At 63.0% G+C, this 27,328-nt stretch overlaps 7 protein-coding genes across 8 annotated transcripts; all 7 read right to left on the bottom strand.

Annotated features, from left to right (window-relative positions):
- Positions 1-133: 133 nt before the first annotated feature.
- Positions 134-721, bottom strand: LDBPK_070670 (hypothetical protein, conserved; the record flags this gene model as incomplete). Its single annotated transcript, XM_003858458.1, has 1 exon — positions 134-721. One exon carries the CDS (start codon positions 719-721, stop codon positions 134-136), a length of 588 nt encoding a protein of 195 aa, XP_003858506.1.
- Positions 722-2,092: 1,371 nt separating this feature from the next.
- LDBPK_070660 (electron transfer flavoprotein-ubiquinone oxidoreductase, putative) lies at positions 2,093-3,820 on the bottom strand (the record flags this gene model as incomplete). The annotated part of the gene is made up of 1 exon (XM_003858457.1): positions 2,093-3,820. The coding sequence occupies one exon, from the start codon at positions 3,818-3,820 to the stop codon at positions 2,093-2,095; it is 1,728 nt and encodes a 575-aa protein (XP_003858505.1).
- A 1,384-nt stretch (positions 3,821-5,204) lies between these two features.
- On the bottom strand, positions 5,205-10,547 carry LDBPK_070640 (hypothetical protein, conserved; the record flags this gene model as incomplete). 2 transcript variants are annotated; one of them, XM_024473489.1, is made up of 1 exon in its annotated part: positions 5,205-10,547. In XM_024473489.1, one exon carries the CDS (start codon positions 10,545-10,547, stop codon positions 5,205-5,207), a length of 5,343 nt encoding a protein of 1,780 aa, XP_024329220.1. Both variants share the same exon structure in this region, with proteins under 2 accessions (XP_024329220.1, XP_003858503.1).
- Positions 10,548-11,130: 583 nt separating this feature from the next.
- Positions 11,131-15,243, bottom strand: LDBPK_070630 (hypothetical protein, conserved; the record flags this gene model as incomplete). Its single annotated transcript, XM_003858454.1, has 1 exon — positions 11,131-15,243. The coding sequence occupies one exon, from the start codon at positions 15,241-15,243 to the stop codon at positions 11,131-11,133; it is 4,113 nt and encodes a 1,370-aa protein (XP_003858502.1).
- Positions 15,244-16,226: 983 nt separating this feature from the next.
- LDBPK_070620 (hypothetical protein, conserved) lies at positions 16,227-17,624 on the bottom strand (the record flags this gene model as incomplete). Its single annotated transcript, XM_003858453.1, has 1 exon — positions 16,227-17,624. The coding sequence occupies one exon, from the start codon at positions 17,622-17,624 to the stop codon at positions 16,227-16,229; it is 1,398 nt and encodes a 465-aa protein (XP_003858501.1).
- A 1,725-nt stretch (positions 17,625-19,349) lies between these two features.
- On the bottom strand, positions 19,350-20,027 carry LDBPK_070610 (ras-related protein rab-14, putative; the record flags this gene model as incomplete). Its single annotated transcript, XM_003858452.1, has 1 exon — positions 19,350-20,027. One exon carries the CDS (start codon positions 20,025-20,027, stop codon positions 19,350-19,352), a length of 678 nt encoding a protein of 225 aa, XP_003858500.1.
- Positions 20,028-21,357: 1,330 nt separating this feature from the next.
- Positions 21,358-27,072, bottom strand: LDBPK_070600 (cysteine peptidase B (CPB); the record flags this gene model as incomplete). The annotated part of the gene is made up of 1 exon (XM_003858451.1): positions 21,358-27,072. The coding sequence occupies one exon, from the start codon at positions 27,070-27,072 to the stop codon at positions 21,358-21,360; it is 5,715 nt and encodes a 1,904-aa protein (XP_003858499.1).
- Between the last annotated feature and the right edge of the window lie 256 nt (positions 27,073-27,328).

Genomic DNA, 27,328 nt, shown 5'->3' with positions numbered 1-27,328 from the left:
GCTTGCTCTGGTTCACGGGTCTTTATGTGGATCATCTGTTACGCGTTCAACTCGCGGCGCACAAACGGAAAGGCGCCCTTTCCGCCTCCGCCTCTACAGCAACTCGTTTTTTTTTTGCTTTTTCTCTTTTCGATTACTCGTCATCGGAGAGGTCGTCGTTCTCCCCGTCATCACTCGACTCCATGGCGTCCATGGCCATGCTGCCATCTTCCTCGTCCTCGTCTGCGGCACGCTCATAGTAGCCGGTCAGGTGCACCGTCGGGTAGGCAGCGGTGGCTTCTGCGCCAGCACCATGAGCACCTGCTGCGGTTTTGTTGTGCTTCTGATTCCGCCTCGTCTTCTTACCTGGATGCGGAGCTGGCGAGGGTGACGACGACGCACCAGCAGCAGCCGTAGACCCCGTCTGCGGCACGAGCACAAACGACACCGGCTTAGAGAAGAGAAGCTGCAAGGGGCAGTACGTGATATGCTGCGCCGGGGACAAAGAGCAGACGGCGAAGCGAGTGGGCAGGCCGTGACCCTGCACGCACAGTGTAACAGGGCTGTACGCCTTGGCTGCCACTGCTGGAGACGAAGACGCGCCGGCGTCCGTCGACTGCTGTGGCGGCACCACACTCGTGACAGCGCACTGCGTGATGACGAGCGTCGTCCCCTTTGGAATGGTGAAGCTTATCGGGACCCCGTCCGGCTTCAGCTCAGCGCCAAAGAAGCAGTTCAGCATCTTGTCGTGCGCGTGTGCGATCAGGTGCGTTATCGCGTTGCTCGTGATTGGCCGGCGTCGATGTCCACCACCTCTTTCGTTTCGCTTTTATGTTTCGATCGGCAGTGGCGGTGGCGGTGGCGGTGGCGGTGGCGGGGAGCAGGCTAGTAGGCACACACGCACACGCTCTGCGCATGCGGCATGGCGCATGTCCGATTTGGGACGCAAGATGAGCACCGAAAGGAGGAGAAAAGGGAGACGAAGGTCAGAGGAGGGAGGGCGAGGGGCTGGATGCGATTATGCACCTCAATGTGTGCGCGCACACCTTCTGGCACCCCTTGCCTGGGACGGAGGGAGGTGGGAAGACCCAGACGGGAGTGCGCTGACACGGCACGCGGCACACAAGTCCAAAGAATAAGCTACAGAAAGCATGCCGCACAGACAAACACGCATGGCAATCCTTGTCGGTACCGGAGGCCCACAACCACTGCGGCCGCCCCGCTGCGTGCGCGCATCAGTTAGGTTTTGGTATTTCTCTTCCCCTTGCTTGGGGATCTCTTGCTGAGACAGCGCCCCTCTCTCTTATCTCGCCCTCGCTGCTCCGGTTCTCTGAAACCACGAAACGAGAACGGGAAGAGATAGAGAGAAAAGCGGGGAGATGCGGAGACGCACAGACACACGCGGAGACGCACTATGTGATGACCTGCAGAGGCGTCCAAGAAACTTAAATGAGGGAGGGGCGGGGAGGGAGAGCGCGTGCGCGCGTTCAACCGTCCCGTTCACAAGCGCACACATACATACGTGCCCGCATACGCCGGCACACACACCGCTGCGGTCGGCACAGCGTCGTCAACGGTTTACACCAGGGACCCACCGCCTTCTCTTTACTGGCTCAGGCCCACCTCGCTCTTCTCAGCACCCGCCCCTCACCACCACCTCAAGAGCCGCACACCCTCCATGCATACCTCTGTCGCCGACCGCTAGGAAAGCAGTGTGTAGCCGATGAGATTATCGGCTCCAACTTTCTCCAGCGCTCCTTCTAAACGTCATCACGACGATCGCCACTGCCACGTAAGAAGAGCGGTGGTAAGCAGGGAGAGTGGGAAGAGCGGGAGAGGGTCAACGAAGCAGAGCGAAGGAGGAGAGAGCAAGAAGGGAGCAGGCGCGCACCCGCTCATACATGCGCACGGCAACGCGAGCAGAGACGAACCTGATAAAAAAAAAAAAAACTTGCAAGCACTTTGAGGGACAGAGAGGCGACGGCGACGCAGAGGAAGGGAGGGGAAAGATGGGATGCTCGCAGGCATACGCACGCACAGCGAGAAAAAGGGAGGGGGTGCTGCGATACCAAATACGGGTGTGGAGGGGGAGGCAGTAAAGGCGGGAGGAGCTTTACATCTGGCCCTGGTAGTTGGGGCCACCGCCGCCCTCGGGCACCGTCCAGTTGATATTCTGCGTCGGGTCCTTTATGTCGCACGCCTTGCAGTGGAGGCAATTCTGCGCGTTAATCACCAGCTTGTCGTTGACGAACTCGTATACACCGGCTGGGCAGAAGCGCGCCTCCGGCCCGGCATAAGTCTTCAGATTCACCTCCTCCGCAACCTTGGAGTCCTTCAGGCGCAGATGGCATGGCTGGTCAGCATTGTGGGCCGTTCCGCTACGGCTGTGGTTAGTGAGTAGGTCGAAGGTGAGCGTACCGTCAGGCTTCGGGTACTTGATCTCCACGCATTCCTTCGCCGGTTTCAGCGACAAGTTGTCTGGTGTGGTGTGCTTCAGCGTCCACGGCTCGCGGCCGTGCAGCAGGAGTGAGGTAATGCCGGTGTAGAGCATGCCCCACTTGAAGCTCTTGTGGAAGCTCTGCCGCACGTTGCGCACCGTGTAGAGCTCCTTGTACAGCCAGCTGCTACGGAAGCAGTCGTCGTAGCTCTTGCATTCCACGCCGCTGGTCGCCTCCTCCTTGCCGCCCTTGAAGGCGTCCTCGTAGACGGCCTCGGCAGCGAGCATGCCAGACTTCATGGCCGTGTGCGTGCCCTTGATCTTTGGAAGGTTCAAGAAACCAGCGCAGTCCCCCGCCAGCACGCCGCCGGGGAAGTGCAGCTTCGGCAGCGCGCTGAAGCCGCCCTCGACCAACGTGCGCGCACCGTACAGGATCGGTCGGCCACCCTCCAGCTGCCCTCGGATGAGATCATGCGTCTTCCACTTCTGCATCTCCATGTACGGCCGGCAGTACGGGTTCGAGTAGTCGAGGCCCACCACGTAGCCGCACGAAATGAGGCCGTCGCCGTAGTGGTAGAGGAAGGCGCCGCCGTAGGTATTGTCGTGCCCCTTGTCCGTCGTCGGCCACCCCACCGTGTGCATGACGGTGCCTGGGTGGTGCCGCTCCTTGGGTACCTCCCACACCTCCTTGATGCCGAGCCCGAACGTCTGCGGGTTGTCGGCGGCGCGCAGCCCAAAGCGCTTCTCCAACTGTTTGGTGCAGGATCCGCGGCAGCCCTCGGCGAAGATGGTCTGCTTTGCGCGGAAGATCATGCCGGGCTCGTACTGCGCCGTCCTCCTGCCATTCTTGTCGACGCCCCTGTCATTCAGCTGCACCCCCGTCACGGCGCCGGTCGCCTCGTCAACGACGACGTCCGCCGCCGCAAAGCCAGGGTAGATCTCCACCCCGAGCGCCTCGGCCTGCTCGCCAAGCCACTTGCACATGCCACCGAGAGACGTGATGTAGTTACCGCGATTGTGCAGCGTCGAGGGCAGCCACGGCACCTTCACGCTTCGTGACGGCCCTGTCAGCACATGGAAAGCGTCAGACGTGACGGGTGTCATGCTGGAAAGAATGGATCCCTCCTGCTCACGCCACCCAGGCAGCAGCTCATCCAACCCGTGAGGCTCCACACAGGCGCCGGAGAGCGTGTGGGCGCCGATCTCGCTGCCCTTTTCGACGAGGCCGACGCGGAAAGAGTCCCTCTGGTCCCCGGCGAGCTGCTTCAGCCGAATGGCAGCGGAGAGCCCCGAAGGGCCACCGCCGACAATGACAACGGCAAACTCCTCGACGTCGCGGTGCACCTCAGACCCCGCAGCCGCAGCAGCGGAGGCACACAAGTAGCGCGAGGTCCAGCGCAGCATGATGACGCAGCACAGATGTGTTATCCGACAAATGATGCGCAGCGCGTGAGCGTGTGTGTGTGTGTGTGTGTGTGTGTGTGTGTGCGTGTGTGCACCACGGAAGCGCGGGTTCGAGGTAGAGGGACGGAAAGAGAGACGAAGACAACGATCTGTGAAGCCTGAGAGCCACAAGAAGAGGCAAGACGTCGAGACACACACAACGTAGGCGAGCGAGCAAGAGAAAGCAAAGAGGAAGAGAACGGCACACGTACGCGAAGGTGTCGCTGCGAGGCGTGGATGGGGTGCGTGGATGGAGTGCGTCGGTAAGGGTGTGACGGGTGCTTGCGCCAGCGCGTGTATGTGTGCATGTATTGCGGTTAAGTGACTCGTGAAGCAAGACAGCAAAGAAGAGCGCGCGTAAGGGGGGGGACCAACGAGATGCGGCGTGGGCGGCGCACGGCGATGGAGGAGCAGCGAAAGAAAAGGAGGAAGCAGAGGAGGTGAAAACAGCGAGAGAAATCACCGTCGTCTCGTTCGTGTCCTCGTGGCCGTCTGCGATGGGGCGCGTGTGTGTTCGGCGTGTGTGCTCTCTCCGTGAGAAAGGAGGAGGTCTCCGTGCGCAAGTTTATGCTGGTTTGTTGGTTTTGTTGCTCAGCGATTCGTGGGGAGAAAGGGAGGACAACGATAGTGACTGATGCGAACCGTGGAGGGTCCCAAACACCCGAGGTAGACACCAACACACACACAGAGCAATGTGTGTGTGTGTGTGTGTGTGAGACGCAGGCCGGCGGCCGTGGAAGTGCGTAAAGTCGTGCGTGGGTGCATGTCGCTCCACAAAACAGGGAGGGGGAACAAACACAGAAAGACTCGATGTGTGAGTACTCGTTGGCCGTCTGCTTCGTTGCTGGTGGGCGTGTTGTGTGTGCGTTGCGAATCGAGAACTGCTGACACATGCCCGCGCACACAAAGGAAGAGGGGGAGGGGGCTGATTGGTGTTAGCAGGGGAGTGCCCTCTTGGCCGTGTACGGGCACACGCACAGGCACACACGCCGGCTATCGTGCAGCCGGCGATCAGGACCCGAGTACTTTGCCCTCCCTTCTTTTTCGTATCCGTGAATGGCACTGCATGTGTATGTGCCCGGTTGATCGAGTTGAGCGGAAGGTAAAAAAGGAGAAGCGGCCCTTCACCTGAACAGCAGAGAAGCCCAAGCAGCGCGATGCGCGGCGAGAGAGAAAGAGCGGGGCACGAGGGCTCGGGGAGGTGTAGTGGCAGCGAAAGATCAAGTCCTTGGGCGCCCGGTAAGTTTCGTCAGCGTCTTCACCGCCACCCCGCCGGCTCCCACCACACAGACACACACGCACACACATCCATCAGCAACGCACGCATACGCAGAGAAGGACGCTGCTATGCCACGTGATGTCGAACAAGAAGTCCGACGACAACCACGGAAATGGCGCCGTACAGCACCGCATCCTCCAACGGCTTGTACCATGAGAGCATCGTCCCCGAAGCGTCCACGGCGTTCTCCATGAGGCGGTTCCACATCACTTGAATCGTGGTGGTCAGCGTGCCCAGTGGCCCGTGAAGGACGTCGCGCTTGCCCTGATGAGCCCGATGCGCGCCCCCCGCACCGGTCCATAGCGTGTCGTCAACTTCATCAGCCCCTGCCTCCGCCATGGAGGATGCCGAGTGGGCAGAAGCCGAGGGTGAACCAGCAGGCGACGCAGACGACCCCAACTGCGGCAGCAGCCGAGAAATGCCGAAGTGTCGCAGAGACCACTGCACGTTGAGCACCGCCAAGGCGAACTGCACCGCCATCGAGCCCCGCTCCTCTTGCCTAAGCGAAGCCGTGTAGTACTTCCACGCGAGGTACACGTCGACGCCTCGCGCCATCGGGTCTGCGCTGGCGCGGTTCCACGCGTTTGCGGCGGCCTTGAGAGTGAGGTGGAAGGCCGGCGATGTCCGCAGATACTCGGGCGGGTTCGAATGCACCTTCCACTCGGCCCCTACCGGAGCGTTGGTGTAGTGCCGCAGCACTTCAGGACGCTCCATCAACTCCTGCGCAGACATGCCCTGCACCACCCGCGTTGCGCGAGGGGCCTTGTGCAGACCCAGCTGATACATGAAGCCCACATTGAAGAGTGCCTGCGCGTTGTGATGGTGATCGCCAGCGATGCGGTAGTACGCCAGTGCACGCTCCATGTCCACCCCGTACTGTGGGGACTCGCCATAGTAGTAGAAGTTGCCAAGGCGCAGATATGCAGCCCCGAGTGTGGTATGCGTGTGTGTGTGATGCAGCACAGTGCGCTGCAGCAGATGGTAGAGCAGCTCACTGGCGGCCGCCTCGCCGGAGAGGTACTGCGGCGTCCGTCCTGGAGCAGCGGTCAAAGGCCAGAAAAGAGGGACCGCACCGCTCTTACTGGCGTGCCTACCATGTGGCAGTGGCGTGTCCGCCACCTCAAGGTAGTCGTCCACGTACTGGACGGCCAACCAGGAAGCGGCCGCGTCGCCGGTCTCCGCCAGGCTGAGCAGCTCAACGAAGGAAGCCAATGACGTAGTGGTCGGGCCTTCATCCTCGTCGGACGACAGCAGCGACTCCTCCACAGCGTGCAGGCGGTCAAGGATGCCGGCGAGCAGCACTTGATACTCAGCCTCCGATCGCGGCCGCACAAAGCCGTAAAGACGGTCCGTAGCATCGCCGTCGTTGGCACCGTCCCCATCGTCCTCGCTTCCGCTGCCATCATGCGATGGCACGCGCTTGGACCTCGTCGCCTCCAACAGCCGTGCGTCACGGTCTCCGTCGGCACCCATCTTCCCTTTCACCTGGCCATGACGCTGCGGTTGTCGCTGCAGATCTGCATTGTCAGCGCCGACGCCGGCTCTACCACCCGAGTGGCGGTTGCCTGGAGCGCGGTGCTGCCAAGTGCCAAAGGACGCGGTGCGCTGGTACAGCGCCAGTGCCCGCTCGCACTCTGCCGCCGGTAAGGCGCCACCATCCTCGGTGGCCTCGCTCAGCATGTTCGCTAGCTGCCACTGCGCGAGCACGCTACCTTGCTTCGCCGCCCTTTCGAAGAGGCGACGTGCTTGCTTCTTGTCTGGAGCCACTCCGCGACCGTGCAGGAAAAGGACCCCGAGGTTGTACAGACCCTCAGCGCAGTGGCTGCGGTAGAAGTACTGCGCCGCCGTCGCGAAGTCCGGCGGCCCGTTCGACGGCGGCGCCGCAGCCTCGCCGTTGCTGTCGGCGCCGGTCGCGCTGTGCTGCTTGTCTTGATAGAGGTACCCTACAGCGTGGAGGAAGCCCATCCCATTCAGGGACAGCGCATCGTTCTGCAGAGCGCCAAGGCGGAAGTGGTGGAGGGCCCGCCGCAGGTCGGGCAGCAGCGGTGGGCTGATGGACGGATCGCCGGCCATGTACAGCTGGCCCAGCGCTCCATGCGCTCGTGCGCTACCCTTTCCAGCTGCGGTCTGAAAGTAGGCGGCGGCGCGACGGCCATCGCGCACCACCTGATAGTCACCCTTGAGGAGCAAGTACCCTAGTGTGAGCAGCGCATCCACGTTGCCAATGTCAGCCTGATACTTGAGGCTAATCAAATCCAGCCGGCGCTGCTTGCGCATGTCAGACACGGCGGCGTCGTCGCGGTAGGCGAAAAAGGACATCGACCCGCTGCGGCCGCCCTTGCCGCTGCCAACCGTCTTCGCTCCAGCGGTCATCGGTTCCGCGCCACCGCCCGAGGCAGCGGCAGTTCCATCGTACGTCATAGCCACCGCGTCCGCCGCCTCGCGATAGTGCGCCAGCGCGCTCTCGCAGCTCGCCGCGACACCGAGGCCGAGCTTGTAGCGGTACCCGAGCGCCATATGTGCCTCAGGGACAGCCTCCATGGCAGCAAAGGAGTAGTACATGAGCGCATCTCGCTCGCTGCGAGGGACGCCGATGCCGTAGGCGTGCAGCACACCGAGAAGCCAGTTCAGCCGAGCATGTCCGTACGGCGCCACATCGCGGGCGCGCTGCACGAAAAGTGTGACGTTCTCGTTCACATAGAGCGCCTCCAGCGCGTGGTAGTAGAGGTAGGACAGCGCGAGTCGCGACGGGGGTGGGGATGGAGGGTGCAGCACATCGTGTTCGTAACGATGATACCGCGCGGCGGTGCTGCTACTGGGCGCGCTGATCGTGGCAGAGGCTGTTGAAGAGGATACAGGCTGCTCCTCATCCTTTTTCAGCCCATCACCATCGACCTCGTCCAGATCAACGGCAGCCCCGCTGACAGCGTCCTCTGCCTCCCCCTTAAAGGCAATCTCAGCCGTAGCAGCCGCAGTGTCATCTGGCCCCTCCCAAAACTGGGTGACCGCCTCCTCCGACTTCATCGCCCCCTCCTCATGACTGATAGTGTCGACATCTGCTGCAGGAGTGACGTCGCCGCGTTCGGTCTGGCCGTCTGTCGGCTGCGCATAGGCCGCAGCTTCACCGTTTTCTTCAGAGGTCATCGGCACATCACTGCCGCCTTGGCCGTCGCCGTTCGCGCGCCGCTCGGCAAGTGCCTGCTTGGTGACAACGGCCGCCGCTTTCACGACGTGAGACGGAGAGTCGTCGGTGCACGGCGCTACAGAGCATCCCGTCTCGGACGCCTCCGCAGTCGCCGCGTACGTGGCAGGCTCCGCCGCACTTGCGTGCTCCTCTGCAGTCGACTCCTCCGCTTCAGGCGGTGGCGCCTCTGTGGGCCGCACCTCCTCCACCGAGGCACCCGCAGTGCCGCCGAGAGCCTCATCATCAGCCGTAGTGTCACCCGCACTATGTTTGGCACCATCGCCCCCAGCCTCTCCGCCTCCGGTCCGCTGCTGGTGCATTCTATGGTGCCCCGGTGCTGGTTGCTCCTGCGCCTCCGGGACAGAAGCGCTGTCCGATGGCACCTTGCCCTCCATTCCCTCGTGAGCTTGAGCTGCCCATGTCTGCTGCGGCCCTTCAGAGGTGCACCACGTCGTCGGCGCTTCCAGCGAAGCGGGCGTTGTTTCGGCTGTGGATGTTGACGAGGCTTCCTGCTGCGCGGCCTCCGCGGCAGCCCCATGCTGTCCCTCCCCCGCCTCACACGCAGGCTTGCATTGTACAGTGGTGTGCGCGTCACAGTGGAGAGAGGTGGCCTGCTGGTGTTCGTGCGGCTCCCGGCTATTCCCCTGCAAGGGCGTCTGGTTCTCCGCCTGAGCGGCGTCACTTGCGCGGTCTGGCATGGTGCTTGGGTGAGCCTCCCAGGCCTCAGTCCCTCCGGCGGCGCTATCCGAGGCCTCGCCCGCTGACTGCTGAGGCACGTCGTATGTTTCCTGCACCTCCGCCGGTGGTTGCTGTGATGCCAGTGAGCCCCGTTCCTCCCATGCAAGGGTGGAAGCGGCGGCCTCATCGAACGCGGGCGGCTCATCTAACTGCGCTGGTGTAGCAAGGTCCTCGGGCGGCGGTGGAGGAGAAGCTCTCAGCTCCGGCACCGCATTAGCAGAAGCAGCGGTTACACCGACATCGCTGCTGGAAGCAGTGGCGGGCTTTTTAGCCGGAGCTGCAGCAGGTGCGTCATCCGCGCACAGGGCACCCGTGCCGTCTGTGGAAATAGCTGACGACATAGTGTCCGTCGGCTCTCTTGCCTGCTGCTGCTGCTGCTCAAGATGCCAACCTCTTCCTTCGCCGCTGTACTGGGCACCGTGCGGCGGTGCTTGGCTCGGCACACCCTGTTGCGGCGGCGGCTCAGACCAGTGGCGCTCCACCACGACAGACTCGTCCGTCAAGGCCTCTGATGGGAGGCGAGGAGCAGAGCTCGACACACTGTCGCTCTCTGCAGCCCTATCTGCTGATACCGTGTCCGTGCACAGCTCAGCAGAGTGCCCTGCAGCTTCTTCGCAACGCTCCTGCCGGTTGCTCGTGGGCTCTGGTGCCCCCAACGCTGCGTCGTCGCGGTGCAGCACAGAGCCGGCCGGCGTAAGCGAGTCATCCGTGGCTGGGGCATGCGATGCGTCTACATGTGCCGCGGGCGCATGGGCCATCGAACCAATCGTTTCTCTGCCGCGGGCGTCCATCGGCTGCCATGACGCATCATCCTCCGCCTCAGCCAGAACGGGTTGTGTGGCGACGCTTGCGAGTATGGCAAGCACCGCGACGGCAGCCGCAATGCTACAGAGAAGACTGCACCGCAGCTGACTGCCGCGACACCCGCGACGCGAGACGCTACGGCTGCCCATGGCAACGCCGCACAAGCCCACACACCGACTGAAAAATATATGCGAGGGAAAGGAAGGGGTCTTCTGATCTTCGTGGACTGCTCGCAGTAAGCACGGAGAGCACTTCAGCTGCATAAGAATGATAAAAGAGAACCCCACTGCACACGTGGGGTGAAGAGAAGGACGTGCGTGGGTCTGTGAATAGGCTGTGTGTGTGTGTGTGTGTGTGTGTGTGTAGGTGGTAATCGTGAAGTATAAGTGAGGAGGAGGAAGAGAGCAGAGCGAAGGGATGCTGCGGCGTGCCCTTGATGTTGTGTATTTGGCTGCTGCAATGGCCGTAACCTCCAGAAAGATCCACCTCAATGCGTGGGTGGGCGAGGGGGAGGGGAGAAGAGACACAGGAGATGCGATGCAAGTGCAGAAGCCTGTGCAACATGAAGATAGGAGGGCGCTTGGGGGTAGCATTAAGACGGGTATGGACGTAAACGCACGTATATACGTACGTGTAGCTGAATGTGTGAGTGCGCGTGAGAGCGAGGGTAGCAGAGAAGCCATACGCACCCGCACACGCAGAGTGATCTGGTTGAAGGTGTCGGACGGACTTCTGTTACTTTTTCAAGCAGACGAGGGAGACACAGCGGTGAGAGAAGCGTGTGCTGTGACACACACATACGCAAATGCTTGCACACCCCTCTCGACACGCCTGATTACCTCTGCAGAGCGCCTTGGAGGGTCCAGCCACGCTGGAGTCACCGCACAGGCCCCCAAGCATTCGCCTCTTCCCTCCACTACCCGCAAATCACACCGAGTGGGCGCTTCCTCTTCGCCCCGCGGTGTGCACGTGGATAAGAATCCATGCATATATGCTTGTATGTGTATATATGTATATGTTACGTAGTTACCTGTCCATCCATTAGCCTTTATACGTACGCATATATGTATATATATATATGCATGTGTGTGCACTGCCACTGCGTCACTCAGCCGCACCCCTCCCCTCATCGTGGCAGACGCCCCCCCTCCGCACGCACGCACGCACGTCGGCGAGAGAGAGAGACCACGGGTGGGTAGGGGGCGAAGAAGAAGAGAGGGGCGAGTTCACGATCGGGGCGGGGGTAGAGTCAGTGAAGAGAGCGTGTCACCGCCAGGCATCGACAAAGGCGGTCTCGCTACGCAAGGCGGCACTATAGGCGATGGAAACGCGGGTGCACCACTTGGCGGCCGCAGCCGCAGGCCCGCGCTCGGGGTTAGAGAGCATCGCTGCGACGACGCTTGGTCGCAGCGGCACGCGGATTCGAATCCAACCGACTGAGGCGGAACTGCTCCACGACGAGCTCGCATCCTTCTCCCGCTGTGCCGCCTCGACGCCATGCAGGAGCTCCCGCTCGCCGCTCTCCACAACACCGTAGCACGACACGGGAAACCCGTTTTGGAGGGAGGCAAGACTGCGCACGACGCCGCACCTTTCGCCGCCGTTCGTCTGGCCGTGTGCCGCCACAGCGGAGGGTTGAGCGTGGAAGAGGACGGCGACTACCGCGTGCTCCAACGCCGCTGCCAACTCCGCGTGCGTTTGGCGGCTTCGCCGGCGCTCAGCAGCAGCAGCAGCAGCGGCGGTGGCATGGGATTTCGCTTCTTCGGAGGACGAGGAGGACAGTGTGGGTTCCACCAGGCAAACATCGCCGAGCTTCTCATCACGCTCGGCCAGCACGATCGAGTGCAGTGCCGAGAGCGGCGCCTCGAGGAGGGTCGTCTCGGGCTCCTCCTCCCCCGCGTTTAAGTCGCCACTCGCCGCCTTCGCGCCAGCGGCGGTGCTGCCGGTGTAATGGCGGAGCAGGGCCGAAAAGTACGTCTCCCACCGCTGTTGCCGTCCACGGTTGCCCTTCGTCGCCTTGATGCGTGCTATCGACGAGTACGTCTCCTCGCGCTCCACGCGAACCGAGTGCACCTGGCCACGCCACCTGTACGCGCTCGTGGTCGTGAGGGACGAAACCGGCGACTCGCGGTCTGTGGGCGCAGGCAGCTGGACAGCATCCTCACGAGCGTGCGGATACGGGAGACGACAGAGCAAGGCCACCGACGGCGTCGAGCTACTGAGAGGCGCAGCCTTGATCCTGTTCTTCTTCGAGCATGCGGCAGGACCACCATTGTTCTCACCAGCAGCAGCAGCAGCAGCGGCGGCGGCCGGAGAGCTGGCAGTGCTGTGACGAACAAGGAAGCGGCGCTGCACCACCTCGGCGTTCAGCCCGTTGCGCGGATCCAGCAAGGCTGCCGTGTCCCGCACCCACAACTCCTCCCGTGCCTTGTGCAAGTGAATCACCTGGCGTGGTCGCAGACGCCGCAGTGCCTCGACAGAGACACGCCGTCCCGTCTGCAGAACCCAGCCATGCGTGTTCACCACCACAGGATGTTCTCTGCTCACCGCTCGCGCCTGCGCGCAGACAGCCGCCAGCGCGTTCGCTGCAGTCAGCGGGCATGGTGCCGCTGTGCTGGCGCCGATGAAGAAAGCCGCGACAACCTGAGCGCAGCTCGCGTCGTGTGCACGCAGCAGCGGACGCCGCACAATGGAGAGCGTCAGCTGACCCGGGACGCCGAACTCAGGCTGCCCGACATCGAGGTCGAGCCAGTAGCAGAGTCCGTGCTGACTGAGGAGGACGTTTGCCAAGTATCGGCACAGCGTCGACTTTCCAATGTTCGCAGAGCCCAGCACCATGACAGAGCCGCAGCCCTGTGCCGCGATCGACGGCACGATGCTCGGCACGAGGGCGAGATCGACGGACGGCTCGCTGCGGTGGGCGACAAACGACGGAATGTCCATGTACGCGCTCGACGGCGCGGCGGCGGCGTCCTGCGACACGCCTCCCTTCTTGCACACCTTTGACTTGCCACCAGCAGCGCCGTCCTGACGACCGCGCTTGCGGGTTAGGTAGAACCTTCGCGTTGGCCCTTCGTCGCCATGCCGGCGCATGTAAGAGGGCGGCTGCACAATCAAGAAGATCGGTGGCAGCTGGTTGGAAAAGAGATTGCGCCAACTCTGCACCGTCGCCTCCACCCAATCCCAGTCCACCGCCCCAAACACGGACTCGCAGCTCCACTGCAGCGACTGCAGAAAGGCCTCCTCCTCGTCTGCCGCCTCAGCAGCAGCAGCGGCGGCAGCAGCGGGTGCTGCTGGAGTGCCATTCACCGTCGCAGACGTCCTGCTCCGTGATGCATCACACACGCCGCGGTAGTACAGAGGATTCAGTGGCTGTCCCAAAGCATCCCCAACGTCCGTCGACGTGCTTTCTCCGGCAGCGGCGGCCGTCGAAAAACTTCGAGGGGGCCAGGGAGGCGCCGGCACGCGAGGCCACTGGGGCAGCTCCATGTCCTGCGCGTGCCGCGTCTTGAGCCGCTTCATGGGCATCAGCACCGCTCGGTGCTCTTCGTGCCACAGGGTCAGTTGCTTGCGACCAAGGTAGAAGCCGTTCACAGAGACCTCGCCAAGGCCAAAACCGATGATGCCGCACGGTCCTTTGATGGTGATGGTGTCGCGAAGCCCGATGAGGGTGTGATGGCAGTCACTGCGGCGCATGCGGTCCTCGTGGCACGCAAAAAAGAACGACTGGAAAAACTGAGAACGCGCAGCCGCCGGACTCGTGCTGCTGCCACTGTCGCCAGGCTCGTCGATCACTGCAGGCGGTGCCGCCGTACCGCTCTTGTCGTGTGCGCGCCCCTGGCGCTCGTGCTCAGTACGCTCCGCAGCGCCGAATCCGTCACCACCGGCTGCACTGAGATCTCCGTGCGGCGCAGATGCGGAGGGGTCTAGCAGGTCACCATCGACGTCTCCATCCTCTTCAACTTCCTTCGCTTCGTCGTCGTCTCCCTCGGCGCTGACGGAGGAGAGCGCTTCGCTCTCCGCCGTGGATGATGCGCTGTAGTCCGTCTCCCCCTCCGAAGAGTGCGCGCCACTCTCCTCGTCCTCGACCTCTTCGTTGCTATCCCGCTCCCTGTGCACCTGCAACCGAGACTCCTGCCGACTCAGGAAGTCCGGATCGAAGCCAGCCATGTGACGCCGTACGCGGTGGTGCTCACGCGCCTCCTGTGCCTGCTGCCGTAGCTGGTGCCGCTGCCGACGTGTCGGCGCCCCCGAGAACTGCAGTGCCGCACCGTTACGACGGTCATACACTGCCCTGCCAGCCGTAGCCTGCATCATGGATGCTGATTCAGCGCTGAGCTGGTCCTCCTCATCACCGAAGTCGCCGCTCGACGGTGCCGCTGCAAGCCTACCGGGCACGCCGCTGCCGCCGTCGGTGCGGCTGAACTTGATGACACTCGCCTTGCCAAAGGGTGACGCGTCCTCCTCGTCATCATCGCCCTCCTCGTCAGCGACGCTGTCGGAGTCGCTCTCCCTCACGTCCCCGCGCGCACGCCGGCCTATGCTCTGGCCGTGACCTCGCAGTACATCCTCGACGGTAGAGCCGGCGATCGGCTTGCCGGACGCCAAGGGCAATGACGACGAGGCGGTGCCGGCGAAGAGTTGTCGACGCCACTGACGCGAGAAAATCACCGGTTTCTGCTGCCTAGGCATCAGAAGGGGCTCTTTGCCGTCATCCTGCGCGTGGCTGCTGCTGGCCGTTTTGTGGGCCGCCACCGTAGCCGAAACAACCGCCTCGCTTACCTCCTCGACGGCCGTAAGAAGGGCTTCTGGCGCTGTAAATGGGAGCTGCGACGTCTTTGTGGTCAAATCCGGAGACCGTGGAGAAGATGCAGTTGACGCCTTCACGGTACTGCTCGACGTCTTCGCACCCCTGGCGCGACCTCGAGTGCTGCCACGAGTAGAGGAAAGCGCCGGCGGCAGTGGCACAGGCGCACCGGCACGAACGGCTGCCTCTGGCGTCGACGCCGTTGCAGAAGCGGTGGGGTCGGTGCAGATCGCTTGCGTTGCAGCGTTAGAGTGTCCTAGCTGCTGAATGCGCTGCAGCACGGCAGCCGGCACCTTCACGTGACCCGCTGCAGAGAACATAGCGCCGTTGCTGCTGCTCCCATTCGTCGGTGCCGCCACCTCGATCTTCGCGACACCCGACACTGTGGCGCGGCCGCCTCGCGTCGTCACCGCTGCTGTCGCAGTTGTGGCCGCCGTCGACGCTGGCATGGCTGTCACCGTTGTCTGTTCAGCCGAAGTGGTGAATGCTACCGAAAGAGGGACGCTGCCCACCCCGTCCGCCACCGACTGCGGGCGGGCGTCGACGATCCTCTTACCCCGCCTGGTGGGCATTCCACCGACAGCCCTCAAGGGTGCGAGTGTGTGTGTGTGTGTGTGTGTGTGCCCACGCGCTGCACATCACTAGTCGGCCGCTGCGACTGCAGAATGAGCGGCAGGCGCAATGCGGGCGAGCGTATGCGTGCGGGTGTCGATGCCCCGCAGTGCGCGCCGCATCGAAGGCAAAAAGACGAACACCCGCGTCGATGGGTGCGTAAGGGAGAGAGCGAGGGAGGGGCGAGAGGCGCGGTGCAGCAATGGATGAGGTGGCCGCCCGCATGCACGCACAGGTGCGGAAAGGATGGCGCGCCCGGATAGAGCACGAGAAAAGACAGTGCCGCGTCTTCCGCCGCCTGCCCTGCTTGATTTGGGCCCTTGTGCGTATGCATCTTAGAAAACGCTGGGAACAGCGACATGCCCGCACCCCCTCCCACATCCCCATCGACGACTCCCTCTCGCCCGTCTGGCGGACACACAGACGATGGTGGCGGCGAGACCATAAGACGACGGCGGGAGAGGCGGGGCGAGGGAGTGGCAAGGGGCGCATAGGGGGGTGGTGCAGCCTATGCAGGGCCACCCGTGTCGTTGCTGTTAGAAAGATACCAAATAGGGGGAGGGAGCGTATTCAAAAGCGTGCCGTCGCGCAAACCCCGCCCACCTTCGCGCTCCTTTAGTCGATGCAGTATTATCAGCGTGCATGTTACGGGTGTCTTAGAGAAGCGGAGATCGGTGGGGGAGAGGGTGGAAACGAGTGAGCGAGAGCGCGCGGTGTGAGAGGTGAACGCAAGGAGGATTACTGCCTCGTAGGAATAGGCACCCTTTGTGCCCCACGACCACCATCACCACCCTCCTCTTCCTCCTTGACTTGTCACCATCTGCAAGCAAGCAGGCATCCTTCCCAACGGCTGCCAGGCCGGGCCGCCCATCTGTACGTCTGCGTGACGCCTGCCTGAACAACTTCTCCGTTAGAGTGCTTAGACGAAGAGGGGCAGGTCCTCTCACGCGTCGGCGAAGTGCACCGCCTTCGCAGACGCGTTTGCCCTCGCGGTGGGGCGTGGCGTCGGTTGCTGCATCGACGCGCGGGCCAGCAGCTGGCGTTTCTGCTCCTCCAAGACACGGTGGAAAGACTTCTGCTTCTGCTCCTCCTTACGCTCCTTGCGAAGGGAGCGAGTCTGCAGGCGCTCCTCGCGGCTCGCCTGCACTGCCTTGGCCAGCTTCATCCGCTCGCGCATGGAGAGGTGGACCTTGGCCGCGGCCGCCTTTGCAGCCTCCATCGCCTTGGCGTGCTCGGCCTTGAAGTCTTCAGGCTTCGACTTCTTCGAGGCCGGCTTCGATGCCGCGGCAGCCTCCTTCGGCGAAGCGTTCTCCGCAGCAGCCGCGCCTTTCGCTTTCTTCGCTGATACAGACCTGGTCTGCTGCGGCGTCTCCTTGCCATCCTCCTCGTCGCCGTCGCGAGTACGCTTCCGAGATTCGGGACTAGCCATCTTTTTCGTCCCCTTCGCCTCTCGCGCCTGGGCGTTGACGACCTCGTTGTCGCTATCCGTGTCGTCACCGCGCTGTGCTGCTGCCGCCTTCTTCGCCTCTGGCAGCGCAGCCTGGACGGCGGGCGTTTGCGTCAGCAGCGCTTGGCGCGTGCGCACCGTCAAGTCGCCATCCCGCGTCACGCGGAAGCGCAGCGCCTTCTGCTGACGCATCTTTTCGATCATCCTCTCGTTCTCTGCCTCGAGACTGGCCGGGATGGCGCCATCCATGATGGGAAGGCGGCACTGCAGGATGCCGTTCTCGAAATCGTACGTGGCCGCCGCAGCGTCGCACAGCATGCCCTCCGGGTACGGCAGCACAAGGCGGTACTTCTTCGTGTGGCCGCACGTGTCGACCACCAGCTGATTCGTGTTCGTCTCACTGATGTCGATCTTCTGATGCGGGACGTGGTGCAGAACCACATCCACAAAGAACATCTTCTTCTTGAAGTGCACCTCCTGGTGATACGTGGGAACTAGTGTGGAGGAGGAGGAGGCGGCGCTGTGGTTGCTGTCCCCGGCAGCGGCTGCGGACTTCTTCGCGGGAGAGCGGGCGGCCTTCCTTGCTGCCGCCTTTTTCGTCTTTCTCTCGGGAGAGTTGGCCGCAGACGCAGAGCTGGCGGCGTCGTCGCCCATGAGCCGCTGGCGCAGCTCCTGGACCTCATCTGGAAGAATGATTGCCCCTCGCTTTCTCATTGCCGAAGACGCAGCGGTCTGCTGGGCAGCAGTAGATGCCTCACCGTTCTTGGTGGCCGCGCGCCGCTCACGCTGGCGCTGCTTCCGCTCGCGCTGCTGCACCTCCTTGCGTGCAAGCCGAGCCTGCTTCGCGATATGGCGGAGCTCCGCCTCCTCCTTGCGGACGTGCGACGGGGGCATGGCGCTGGGCGGTGGGTAAGGAGAAGGGTGTCGTTCCTATCTGTCCCGTGAGAGGCACTGCTGAGTGTAAGCCGAACGGCAGCGAGTATCGTCTTCACTGGGCGTCGCGTCGATGATAATGGTTTGTGAGCCTGGGTGTGACGTGGGGTATGTCCGCCACTACACCAATGGAGCGGGAAGGGGGGCGCGGGGAGGGCGCAACACCGACTGTGAGAGGATGGACGGTGCCGTCCAGCAAAGGAGAGAGATCGAGATAGCCACGTAGCAGCACAGGTAGAAGACGGAAGCTTGTGGGGCTACGCAGCATGCTTGGATGATCCGAATGTGCATGTGTATGCGCAGGCGCGGCGACAAGGGGGTGGGAAAGCGGGATGGAGTGGGGTGGCCGTCTCCAGGCGATGCTGTTCTTTATGAATTGGATGCGGCTTCCCAGATATCAGCGACACCACATGCGTGTCGAGAGAAGAGAGCACCTGTGCGCACACACAGCACGAGCATACCCACCCATAAGTGCTGGCAGGTACACCTGGCATGCGTCAGCGCATGCAACAACAGCGGCCGTCGTAGCGCCGCTCTGACGACGGCACAGGTAGCACGTAAGGTATGTCTTCCGTGCAGTAGCGAGAGGAGCGAAATGCCACAAGAAAGGGAGGGAGAGAGAAGCGACACGGAGAGCGACGGACAAGAGGGAAGGAAGGATGGCGGCCGATGATAAAAAGTCGGCCGACCAAGCACATAGGTGTATGTTGACGGCCTCCACACCTTTACCCCCGCCATCGACCGCCTCTCCTTATAGCCCCCCACCCTCCTCCTCCACAGACACAGACACGCGCACACACACCTACACGTCAGCAGGTGGAGTGGGTGTGAGAGACACGTGCACACGCAGTTGCCGCTACAGCCTGCTTACTGCTGCTGCTGCTGCGGACAGTACAATAAACAAGAGAGCCGCACCAGCCAGCTGCAGCAAGACAGGAGGAGAGCAGTGAAGAGAGCGAGAGACGAAAGAAGGAGGTGGATGCGAGAGAGAGGAGGAAGGGAGAAGCTTACGCGTTTGTAGTGGGAAACCAATACGGGGGGTGAGAGGGAAAGAATCGATGCGTGCGTCCATCAGCATCAGCACCCTCTCTCGGCCCTGCGCCACTTCGCCCTATCTCCTCTCTCTCCTCTCTCCCTCGGAGAGCACCAAGCGAACAGAAGGCACGGCACATTTCGAGCAAGCGTCACAGCACGCGAGACATCACACAGCGGGGGAAAGTCGGGGCCGCGTGCTATGAGAGACGAAAGTCGCGTGGAAGAGGGAGGAGAAGGCGGTGAGCAGTAGGGGAGGGGAGTCGGTTGGGTTGGGCGCGTGAAACAAGCCTGGTCACGACAGAGCATCTCGCCGCTGCACGTGTGCACACAACCCGGCACGCAAACAGCAGTTCACTGTGGTCGTTTAGAATCTGCTGAGCAGCTCAAAAACCACTACCACTGCCACCCTCGACGCCGCCCTCCTCCTCTTCCGCCTTTGCCCTCTCCCGGCCACCTCATCCTAACACGCGCTTACACGCACCGCGCGTGCTTGCGCAGAGAGGCGTACGCCCACCCGAGCCCTCCACACCCACACACACACACAATCTCTCTTGCGGTTTCTCTACGGCCTTTGAACGTACAGATATATATGTGCCTGTGCGTGTGTTGTGGGAAGGCGGAGGGTGAGGGACGGAGCAGGAGGAGCTCCTCCTAGCAGCAGCTCGACTCTGCCGCCGCAGCGACGCCGCCACTCGTGCCGGCCTTCAAGTCGACGGGACCCCCAGTCTGGCCACTGTTAGCGGTCGAGGTGGGAATGGCGGCCGCGTGCAGCTGCACGCCACTCTCCGGATCGACCGGGCTCATCACACCGCTCTTCACCTTCTCGTGAATGCGGCGCGCCGTAGACAGGAAGACCTCCTCGACGTTGTTGCCGTTTAGCGAGCTGCACTCCACAAAAAGCAGATTGTGCTCCGCTGCGAACTGAGCCGCCTCCTCGTACGACACCTCTCGCTCCTCCTCCAGGTCAGACTTGTTGCCTACGAGAATGAAGACCGTCTCGGGCCCTGTGTTCGCGCGAGCATCGGTCAGCCAAGTGCCTATGTGGGCATAGGTCGATCGCCGACTAATGTCATACACAAGGAGTGCGCCGGCTGCGCCGCGGTAGTAGCCTCGTGTGACAGAGCGAAAGCGTTCTTGTCCGGCGGTGTCCCACATCTGCAGCTTCACGAGCTCACCGTTGATGTCGACGACCGTGGTGCCGAAGTCGACACCGATAGTGTGCGGAAGGTCCTTGCGGTACCGCTGCTCCGTGAACAGGTGCATGAGACAGCTCTTTCCGACGCTCATGTCGCCGATGATGATGTACTTGAAGATATACTTGTGACTCATTTTCTCGCTGTGTACTTCCTTTTTGTTGTTGCTGCCTCTGTGGCTAAGGGAGCGGTGTCCGCTGATGTGGCTTGGGGGTAGCGGAAGAGAGGAAGGAAAGGGTGATGGTTGTGGAGATGGTGGTGGTGGAGAGGAGATACCCGCGGGGAGGAGTTGCCGCTGGACCCTCGTTGCTGCTCTTCTTATCCCGAAAAGCCTTACACCTACGCGCACACACTCGCAGCCAGGCAGATAGTCGCACTCACACACTCACACACAGAGAGACGCACGTGGACCAACTCGAGTGTATCCAGATAAGAAAGGGAACGGTGTAGAGGTTAAAACTGGGTAGACGGTGATGGTAGGAGACGAAGACGGTCACAGTCTGCTGTTTCGCTCAACACTAGTGCATGTGTGTGAGTGTGTGTACGTGGATGTGTGCGTGGACGCGCACGAAAAGTCGGCGGGTGTCAAGAGGCGGATGGATAAGGAGAGGCATGACAAAGAGAAAGGAAAGGAGAGAGAGACGCCAAGATTGGTGGCGGAGTTGGCGGTGCGGACGTCGGCGAGGAGGGGGAAGAAGGCAGTCACATGCACCAAATACATACCAGACGTACCCTCCCCCCCCTCCCAGAGACTGTAGGCAAGAGACATGGGCGACCAAAAAGCAGCCGTCTGCGATGCAGCGGGGTTCCCTCACCCGTGTCGATGCCGCGCATGCCCACCCTCCACGATGCGCAAAGCCGTCCGAAGGAGAGGGTGCGTCGCATCGCTTTTTCGCATAGAGAGGCGACGTTGTCGTGCACGTACCCCACCCACCTCTGCAGAGAAACAACCGAGGGTTGTTATCCTCTCCCGCCCCCTCTCTCCCCACCGTTCCCATCCTGCCATAACGAAGAAACTTATAACGCGTTACGATACGGCCTTCACCGCGCCCGTGGAGGCCGCGCGGTGCACTGCTAGTCACGCATGCTGGTGGCCGCCCGTCTGCTGCTTCGAAAAAAAACTTGTTTCTGCGCCAGGGGGGGGGGGGGCGGACACGGTGGCAGCGTTTCGTCTCGCTTCCTTCTCGCGGTCGTCTCGTGCTCCACCTTTCACCTGTATCGATGGCGAAAACAGACGTCTCACCACCAGACACGCACACACACACGGCGCAGCAGCCGAGACGACACTCCACCACACCACATGACACCGGCTATGCGGTTTGTAAGGTACTCTCGAAGAGCAATGGAACAAAATCGATAACACGCGGCGCTCACGCGGATGCATGCGCGCGTGTGCGGGCGTGGAGAAGCACCAAGAACATCCGCGGCACGGTCCCTGCGACACGCACGATCCATCATCGCTGCCTTTACAGGAAGAGAAGGAGAAAGAAAAGAACAGCACCGACGGCCACGAACGGGGTGGCCTGGCGGAGCACTACCACATCCAAGTACAGCGGCGCCGCCGTGCTGCGCCGCTGCACCTGGCGCACCGCAAGTGCCAGTGCGCCCCACACAGACGCCGCGGCGCCGGCACCGTAATCGGCGGAGGCGGTGCCTCGCTGCTGCGACGGTCGCGCAGTGCTGTTTGATGCTGCTGGAGGCGCTCTCGAGTTTTGCAGAGATATCGGAGGCGTAGCGCTGCTTTTCGAGGCTTGCGCACGTGAGCCTGCTGCCTTGGCATGGGACTGAGTCTGTGAGTGCGGCTGTGTCATCGGAGCCTGGCCCGACCGTTTCGCGCGGCCACTCTGCTTCGGTTGGTTGCGCTGCGGCCTGTGCTGTTGCATCAGGGTAGTGGCGAGGTGGCTGGACGTTGCGGCGGAGAGGAGTGGCGACAGAGGTGGCGCCGCTGCCTCCGCGGAGGCCGTGGGTCGGTTATTCAGTTTCTCGGCTGCTGCCTCGATGCCGTCGTCGCCACTCTCGCCAGCCTCGCTATCCTCGGCCATGACGACATCCTCAGCGCATGCGTGTTTCAACTCGCCCTCCTCCGCCGCCTCTGGCTCCTCGCTCTCGACGTCCGATGCATGCGACGGCGTCGGCGGCGATGGCGACAGCAGCGTCTCCTCCACCGCCACCTCCACATGTTCGTCCGAGCCCGCCGCGGCTCGCTCTCCCTTGCACGCCTCCGCCATAATTACTGTCCTCTGCAGTACCTTGAGGGAATGCGTCGGGGGCAAGTGTGCGCTACTAAGGTCCGGCATTAACGGCAGTGTGACTATCGGCGTCAGTGTGGGCTTCTGGGCAACACTACGCTGGCTGGACGTACGAGGCTGGCTCGCTGGAACAGTGAGTTCGCCGAGCTCAGCCGGCTCCGCTGATGAAGACTCGCCCTCAGCGGCGAGTGCAACGGCGGGGGCGGCAGCAGCGACCTCTTCCGCCACGATCGATGACCATCCACGTACCTCCCTCATTGCCAGCGTGTCTCGCATCTGCCTCTCTAAGGCCACCAGCGACGACTGCCCTACCTCACACCGCTGGACACACTCCTCGTTGATGATCGCCCGCATGTCCCGCCAGTGTCCTCTCAGGCACGCCAGCGGCTCCTGCAGCGCTGCCCACCGTCGCTCCTCCGCCTCAAAGAGTCTTAACACGCTGGTAAGTGCGTCTATAAGAGGGGCAACGCGCTCGTGAAGGGGGTGCACAGCGCCGGCAGTGGCACCGGCCGTGCGCATGGAGGCAGAAAGCGTACGTGAGGTGGAGCGGTAGTGCTGGCGGCAGTGAGGCTGACTTAGCGAGGCTGTGTTCGACATCGTTGCCAAGCCGTCGCCGTCGGTGGACGTCGTCGGTGTGTGCTGGAGGCTTGACGGCTCCTTACAAGAAGCAACAGTGCCTGCATCGTACAGCGGGGGCAATGTGCCGGCCATCGTGCGGCACAGCTGCACGGTTGCCTTTGCGATAGACAAGGCGGGCAGCACGGAAGAGTCCACGGCGTACGCGTCCGCCTCCTCGGACTTCGCGGCGCCGTCCCACTTAGCGCCATCCTGTGAGGCTTTCACGCCCGCAGTGTGGCGGCGGTGGCGGCGCTTTTCCTTCACCATCACCTGTGCCCCAAGTACCACTCGGCGTGAGGTGCTCGGCACGTCACTCAGGCTTTTGTGGCCGTTTTCAAAGATGCCGGATATCGCCTTTGCGGTCTTCGGCGTCGCGGCGGCACTGCCAGTGGTCTCTGCGATGAACGCCTCGAGCTGCTCCAGCGGGGCACACAAACGCTCGGCAAGGTAGCGGCCGTACACAGAGAACCAGCGTCGCAGCTGCTGTGAAATGCCGCAAGTGCGCGCTGCGGCGTTGCCATCGCTATCCTCGGCGCTAGCGAGCATGGAAAAAAGGACAGAGCGAGAGCCTGCGCTTCGCTTCTCGGCATCGCAGGCTGCCGCACTCTCCGCTGAGACAGGCACCTCGCTGCCTTTGGCGGGCTCTGGCACGGAGAGACCGACGATAAGCAAGCGCGTCAGCCCGCATACGAGCACCTGCTGGGTGGCCGCCATGATGTCTTGCAGGTAAGCATGATCGTCGACGCAACGGCAGCCATGAGCAGCGTCTGCCTTTGAAGTGCAGCCGGTCTCCGCGAACGCCACCGTGCACTGCTGGCCAGCAGGTGTCTCCTCCTGGAGCTTCCCCTCGTTCTCTGAGCCCCAGCAGCCGATAACTCCGTTGCTGGCCTCGCCGGCTTCCACTTCAGCCTCGCCCGTCTCCATGAGCGCCCGCAGCAGCCTGGCGTGCCCGCACAGCGCGTCGACGCAACGGTGCACGGCCTCCACGACACTCGTCAGCACCACCGTCTCTTTGCCTACATCACAGCGCCGCAGCGTCTCGCTTATGGCGCCGCTGTCGTCCAACTCGCCCTCTTCCTTGCCCTCCAAGCCCAGCTGGCCCTTCGCCTCACGCTCAAGCGCCACTGCCTGGTCAGCCGCGGCATCGCGGACTGCCTCGCTCTCGGGAACGACAGCGGTGGCAGCTTCAGGAACCATCTTCTGAAGCGGCCACTGCCGCTTCGGCGTCGGCTGCGACGAGAGCGAAGCGCTCATGCTTGCCGTGCCGCCCGCCCCTACAGCCATGGGACTCACCACCCGCGAGAACGCCAACGGGGAAGAGGAGAAGGGTGCCACCGCCGCCGGCGTTGGAGGCGGCTTCAGCTCTGGTAGGCCGCACCACGCCCGCACAGAGCCGACGGAGATGTCCTGCCACGACCACGGCTGCGCTGCCGCTTCTGCGCCGGTTATGCGTGTGCCCTCCTCAGTCGTTGTCGCAGTTGAGCCTTCACTGAACTCTGCCGCTCGCCTTCCTGAGGTTTCCGCCGAAGCGGCGGCAACTTCTTCCGCAGCCTCCGCGGCAGAGCTTGGCCAACTCTCAGTATCGCTAGTCCTCGTTGCGGTGCACAGGGCATCGTAGTCGACGGCGCTGGAGAGAGAGAGCCTTGTAGTGAAGCGTGAAAGCCCGAAGGTGAGCGGGAAGAGATGCGGTACAACGGCGCTGGCTAAGGACACGGCGGCGTTTTCGTCCATCCGAGTCGCTGCATCCGCAGCGGAGGACGAGGAAGAAGCCTCCACCGTCTCGGCCGCGCGCTCCCGATCGTGTCCCTTCGGCTGCGGCCTCTGCTCGCCATGCACCCTCGGCGTCTCCTGGGCCTCAGGAGCTGCCAATGTTGTCGCAGTGTGTTGCACGTGCACGAGCACCATGAGGACCAGTCGCGTCGGCGTGACGGTGGGCACCATCGGCATGTGACGCGGCGAGTCTGTTTCGCCAGAGACGGTCGAAGTCGTCGCGGAGTGCACCGAAGTGCTCGACAGCAGCGGGCCCGCCGTGGCCCCCGCAGCAATGCCCGGCTCCCCTTGGAGCGCGTGAACTTGGAGGCTGAGCGGCACAACGCGCTGGCGGCCGGCTTGATCGGTGACAGCGGGCACTGCCGAGACGCTCGATGTGCCACCTTCACAGGGCTCCACCTCTGCTTGGCTGGCCTGGTCCACCTCCCCGGCGATCCGTCGCAACACCTCATCGTCCACGCTGGCCAACAACCGCAGCGCGGCGTCGTTCAGCACGCCTCGCAGCACCGTGGTGGACAGCACGCCCGTCAGCGTGAACTCGGTAAGGGCCTGATCTAGAATGCACTGCCGCTGTGCCGGTGCAACGTTCCTCACTGTGGGTGGAATATGCTGCACATCGACCTGCAGCTCCAGTCGGAGCAGGTGCAGAGAGCTCCGCGCCGATGCAGCCGCAGCCGCTGTCTTCGACTTAGGTCGTCGTAGTCGAGCCAGCGCGCAGGCCTCCGCCAGCTCGTACGGGTACAAGCACGACTGCCGATCCGTGCGCTCGTCCATAATAAGGGGGGCCGCTGCCATTGACAGGAGTGGGGGTGGTACTCCACCGACCACAGAGCTGGCCGTGCTGCTCTGGGGGCTGTGGGTGCGGCGGTGTCGGCCGCTCCCCGTCGAGGTCATCGTGAGGGAGTCATCCCTCGCAAGAGCGAAGGTGGGGACCGACAGGACGAGTGTCGGCGGGGCGGCGTCGGCAATGTGTGAGGACAGGTACGCCCAAGTCGGCAGCACCGCGTCCACGCGGTCGCTGACGAGCGTGACTTCGTCGTCCATGAAAGAGGAGCTGTTTGTGGTCGCGGCGGAGTCCGTCGACAGTACGCGGCGCTGCGGCGACTGCGCAGACGACGGCGAATTCGCACTCGTGGCGCGCTCCGAGGCAGCCGGGATCGGACGCCAGGACGACGACAGCGGTGACAATGCCAAGTCATTGGCGAACTCGTCTGCGCCACCGAGCATGCGACGCCGCCTCTTTGCTGCAACTACTGTCCACGGCAGAAGCAGGCGCACATGCGCTACGAGGTCTTGCGCAGTGGTGAAGGTCCCGGCGCCAAAGGTTGCCTGCGGAACCGGAGTCGCCACGTACGGTGGCGGCGGTGTCGGTGGTGGCGGCAGAGACGGCACAGAGCGAAACGCGCTGTCTATTGGCAACGACAGCTGCGGCTGCGGCGGTGGGGGCGTTGTAAAAGATGGCTGGCCACTGCCTGCCACATTGTCTCGCATTGTCGAGCGCGGGGCTGCGCTTGCGGTCTTGGGGCCCGGCAGTGGCACAACCAGGCTTGGGGGCGGCGGAGCTGGTTGCAAGAGCTGCAGAAAGGCACCAAACGTCTTCACCACCACTGGCGAGCCAGGGCAGCCGGCGTCGCTCTTGCCCTGCGTGCTTTCGACCGGCGTCGCCGGGGCCGATACCGCAGGTGACCGGGACGCTTCAGGTGCCCGTGCTGACCCCGAGCGGCCCCCAGCACTAACCGGCGACACTGTCGTGGTGAGCGCGTGCTCATCGACGCCAGCCCCGCCCCCCGGCGCCTGAGAGGACGACGGCGCCGCAACCTCGTAACGGTCCAAACCAGCAGAGACGCCGGCGGAGGTGGGAAGCCCCAGCAATGACAAGGTACGACGCACGGCATCGCGCCGCAACGCTGCCGCCTTGGCGGCTTCGCTGGGATCGCCACTACTCCCACTCCGAGTGCGTGCAAAGGGCGAGGAGGCGGGCGTGGTGCGCGGGCGGCGCACGGGGCGCGCGCCTTTTTCCATAGCGCGCCGCATAGCAGATATGGGCGACGTCGCCAAGAGCGGCGACTCCGGGGCGTCGGCTGGGTTCGTCATTTCCCCCTTTGCAGTCGGCGAAACAGCGGAGGCGAGGAGCGGCGCTTCAGCGCTTTCGACACCACATTCACGCTCGATGCACCCGCCAGGTGCGTGCAGCATGTGCGAGGCGTGGGAGTGTGAAGTAGTCGTTGCGCCCTCGTCCGCTGACTCCGTCAGCAGCGCCGTGCCCATCACAAGCGCGCCGGCGCCATCGCTGTCGCAGGCGCCAGCGGTGCTCTCAGGACTCCCCCGCTTGCTCAGCGTTCCGCCAGCGCCGCTCCTCTCAAAGGAAGAGCTCAGGGAAGGATGCGAAAACTTCTTTGAAAGCCCCGACGGCGTTGCTGCCGCAGCTGCGGCCTTGGCGCGGTCCTTCACGGCGGCAGCGCGGCGCGACGTCAAGGAGAGGATTCGCAGCACAAAAATCTGGTCCTCCCCGACAGGGTCGGCGCGTATTGAAACCGACGGCATCACGTCGTCGTCCCCTTCCGCTTCTGTCGCCCCTCCCCCCCCCTGCTCTCTTCTCTCGCACGGATGCACGAGTTGGGCGCGTACGCAAATGTTCGAGTGAGAGAGGGAGCAGACGATGAGGAGGCGCCACAAATATATATATATATATATATGTATGTGTGCGTGCGTCTGTCGTAACGGCGCACACCGGCAGAGAGATGACCACAGCGGCAGAGAACAAAGCAGAGGCCACGGTGCTCGTGCCCACACACACGCA

Source organism: Leishmania donovani, chromosome 7 (genome assembly GCF_000227135.1).
Source record: "Leishmania donovani BPK282A1 complete genome, chromosome 7".
Lineage (NCBI taxonomy): Eukaryota > Euglenozoa > Kinetoplastea > Trypanosomatida > Trypanosomatidae > Leishmania > Leishmania donovani.
Note: the sequence above shows the minus strand (reverse complement) of the source record. Positions and strands in the feature narration are given on the sequence as shown.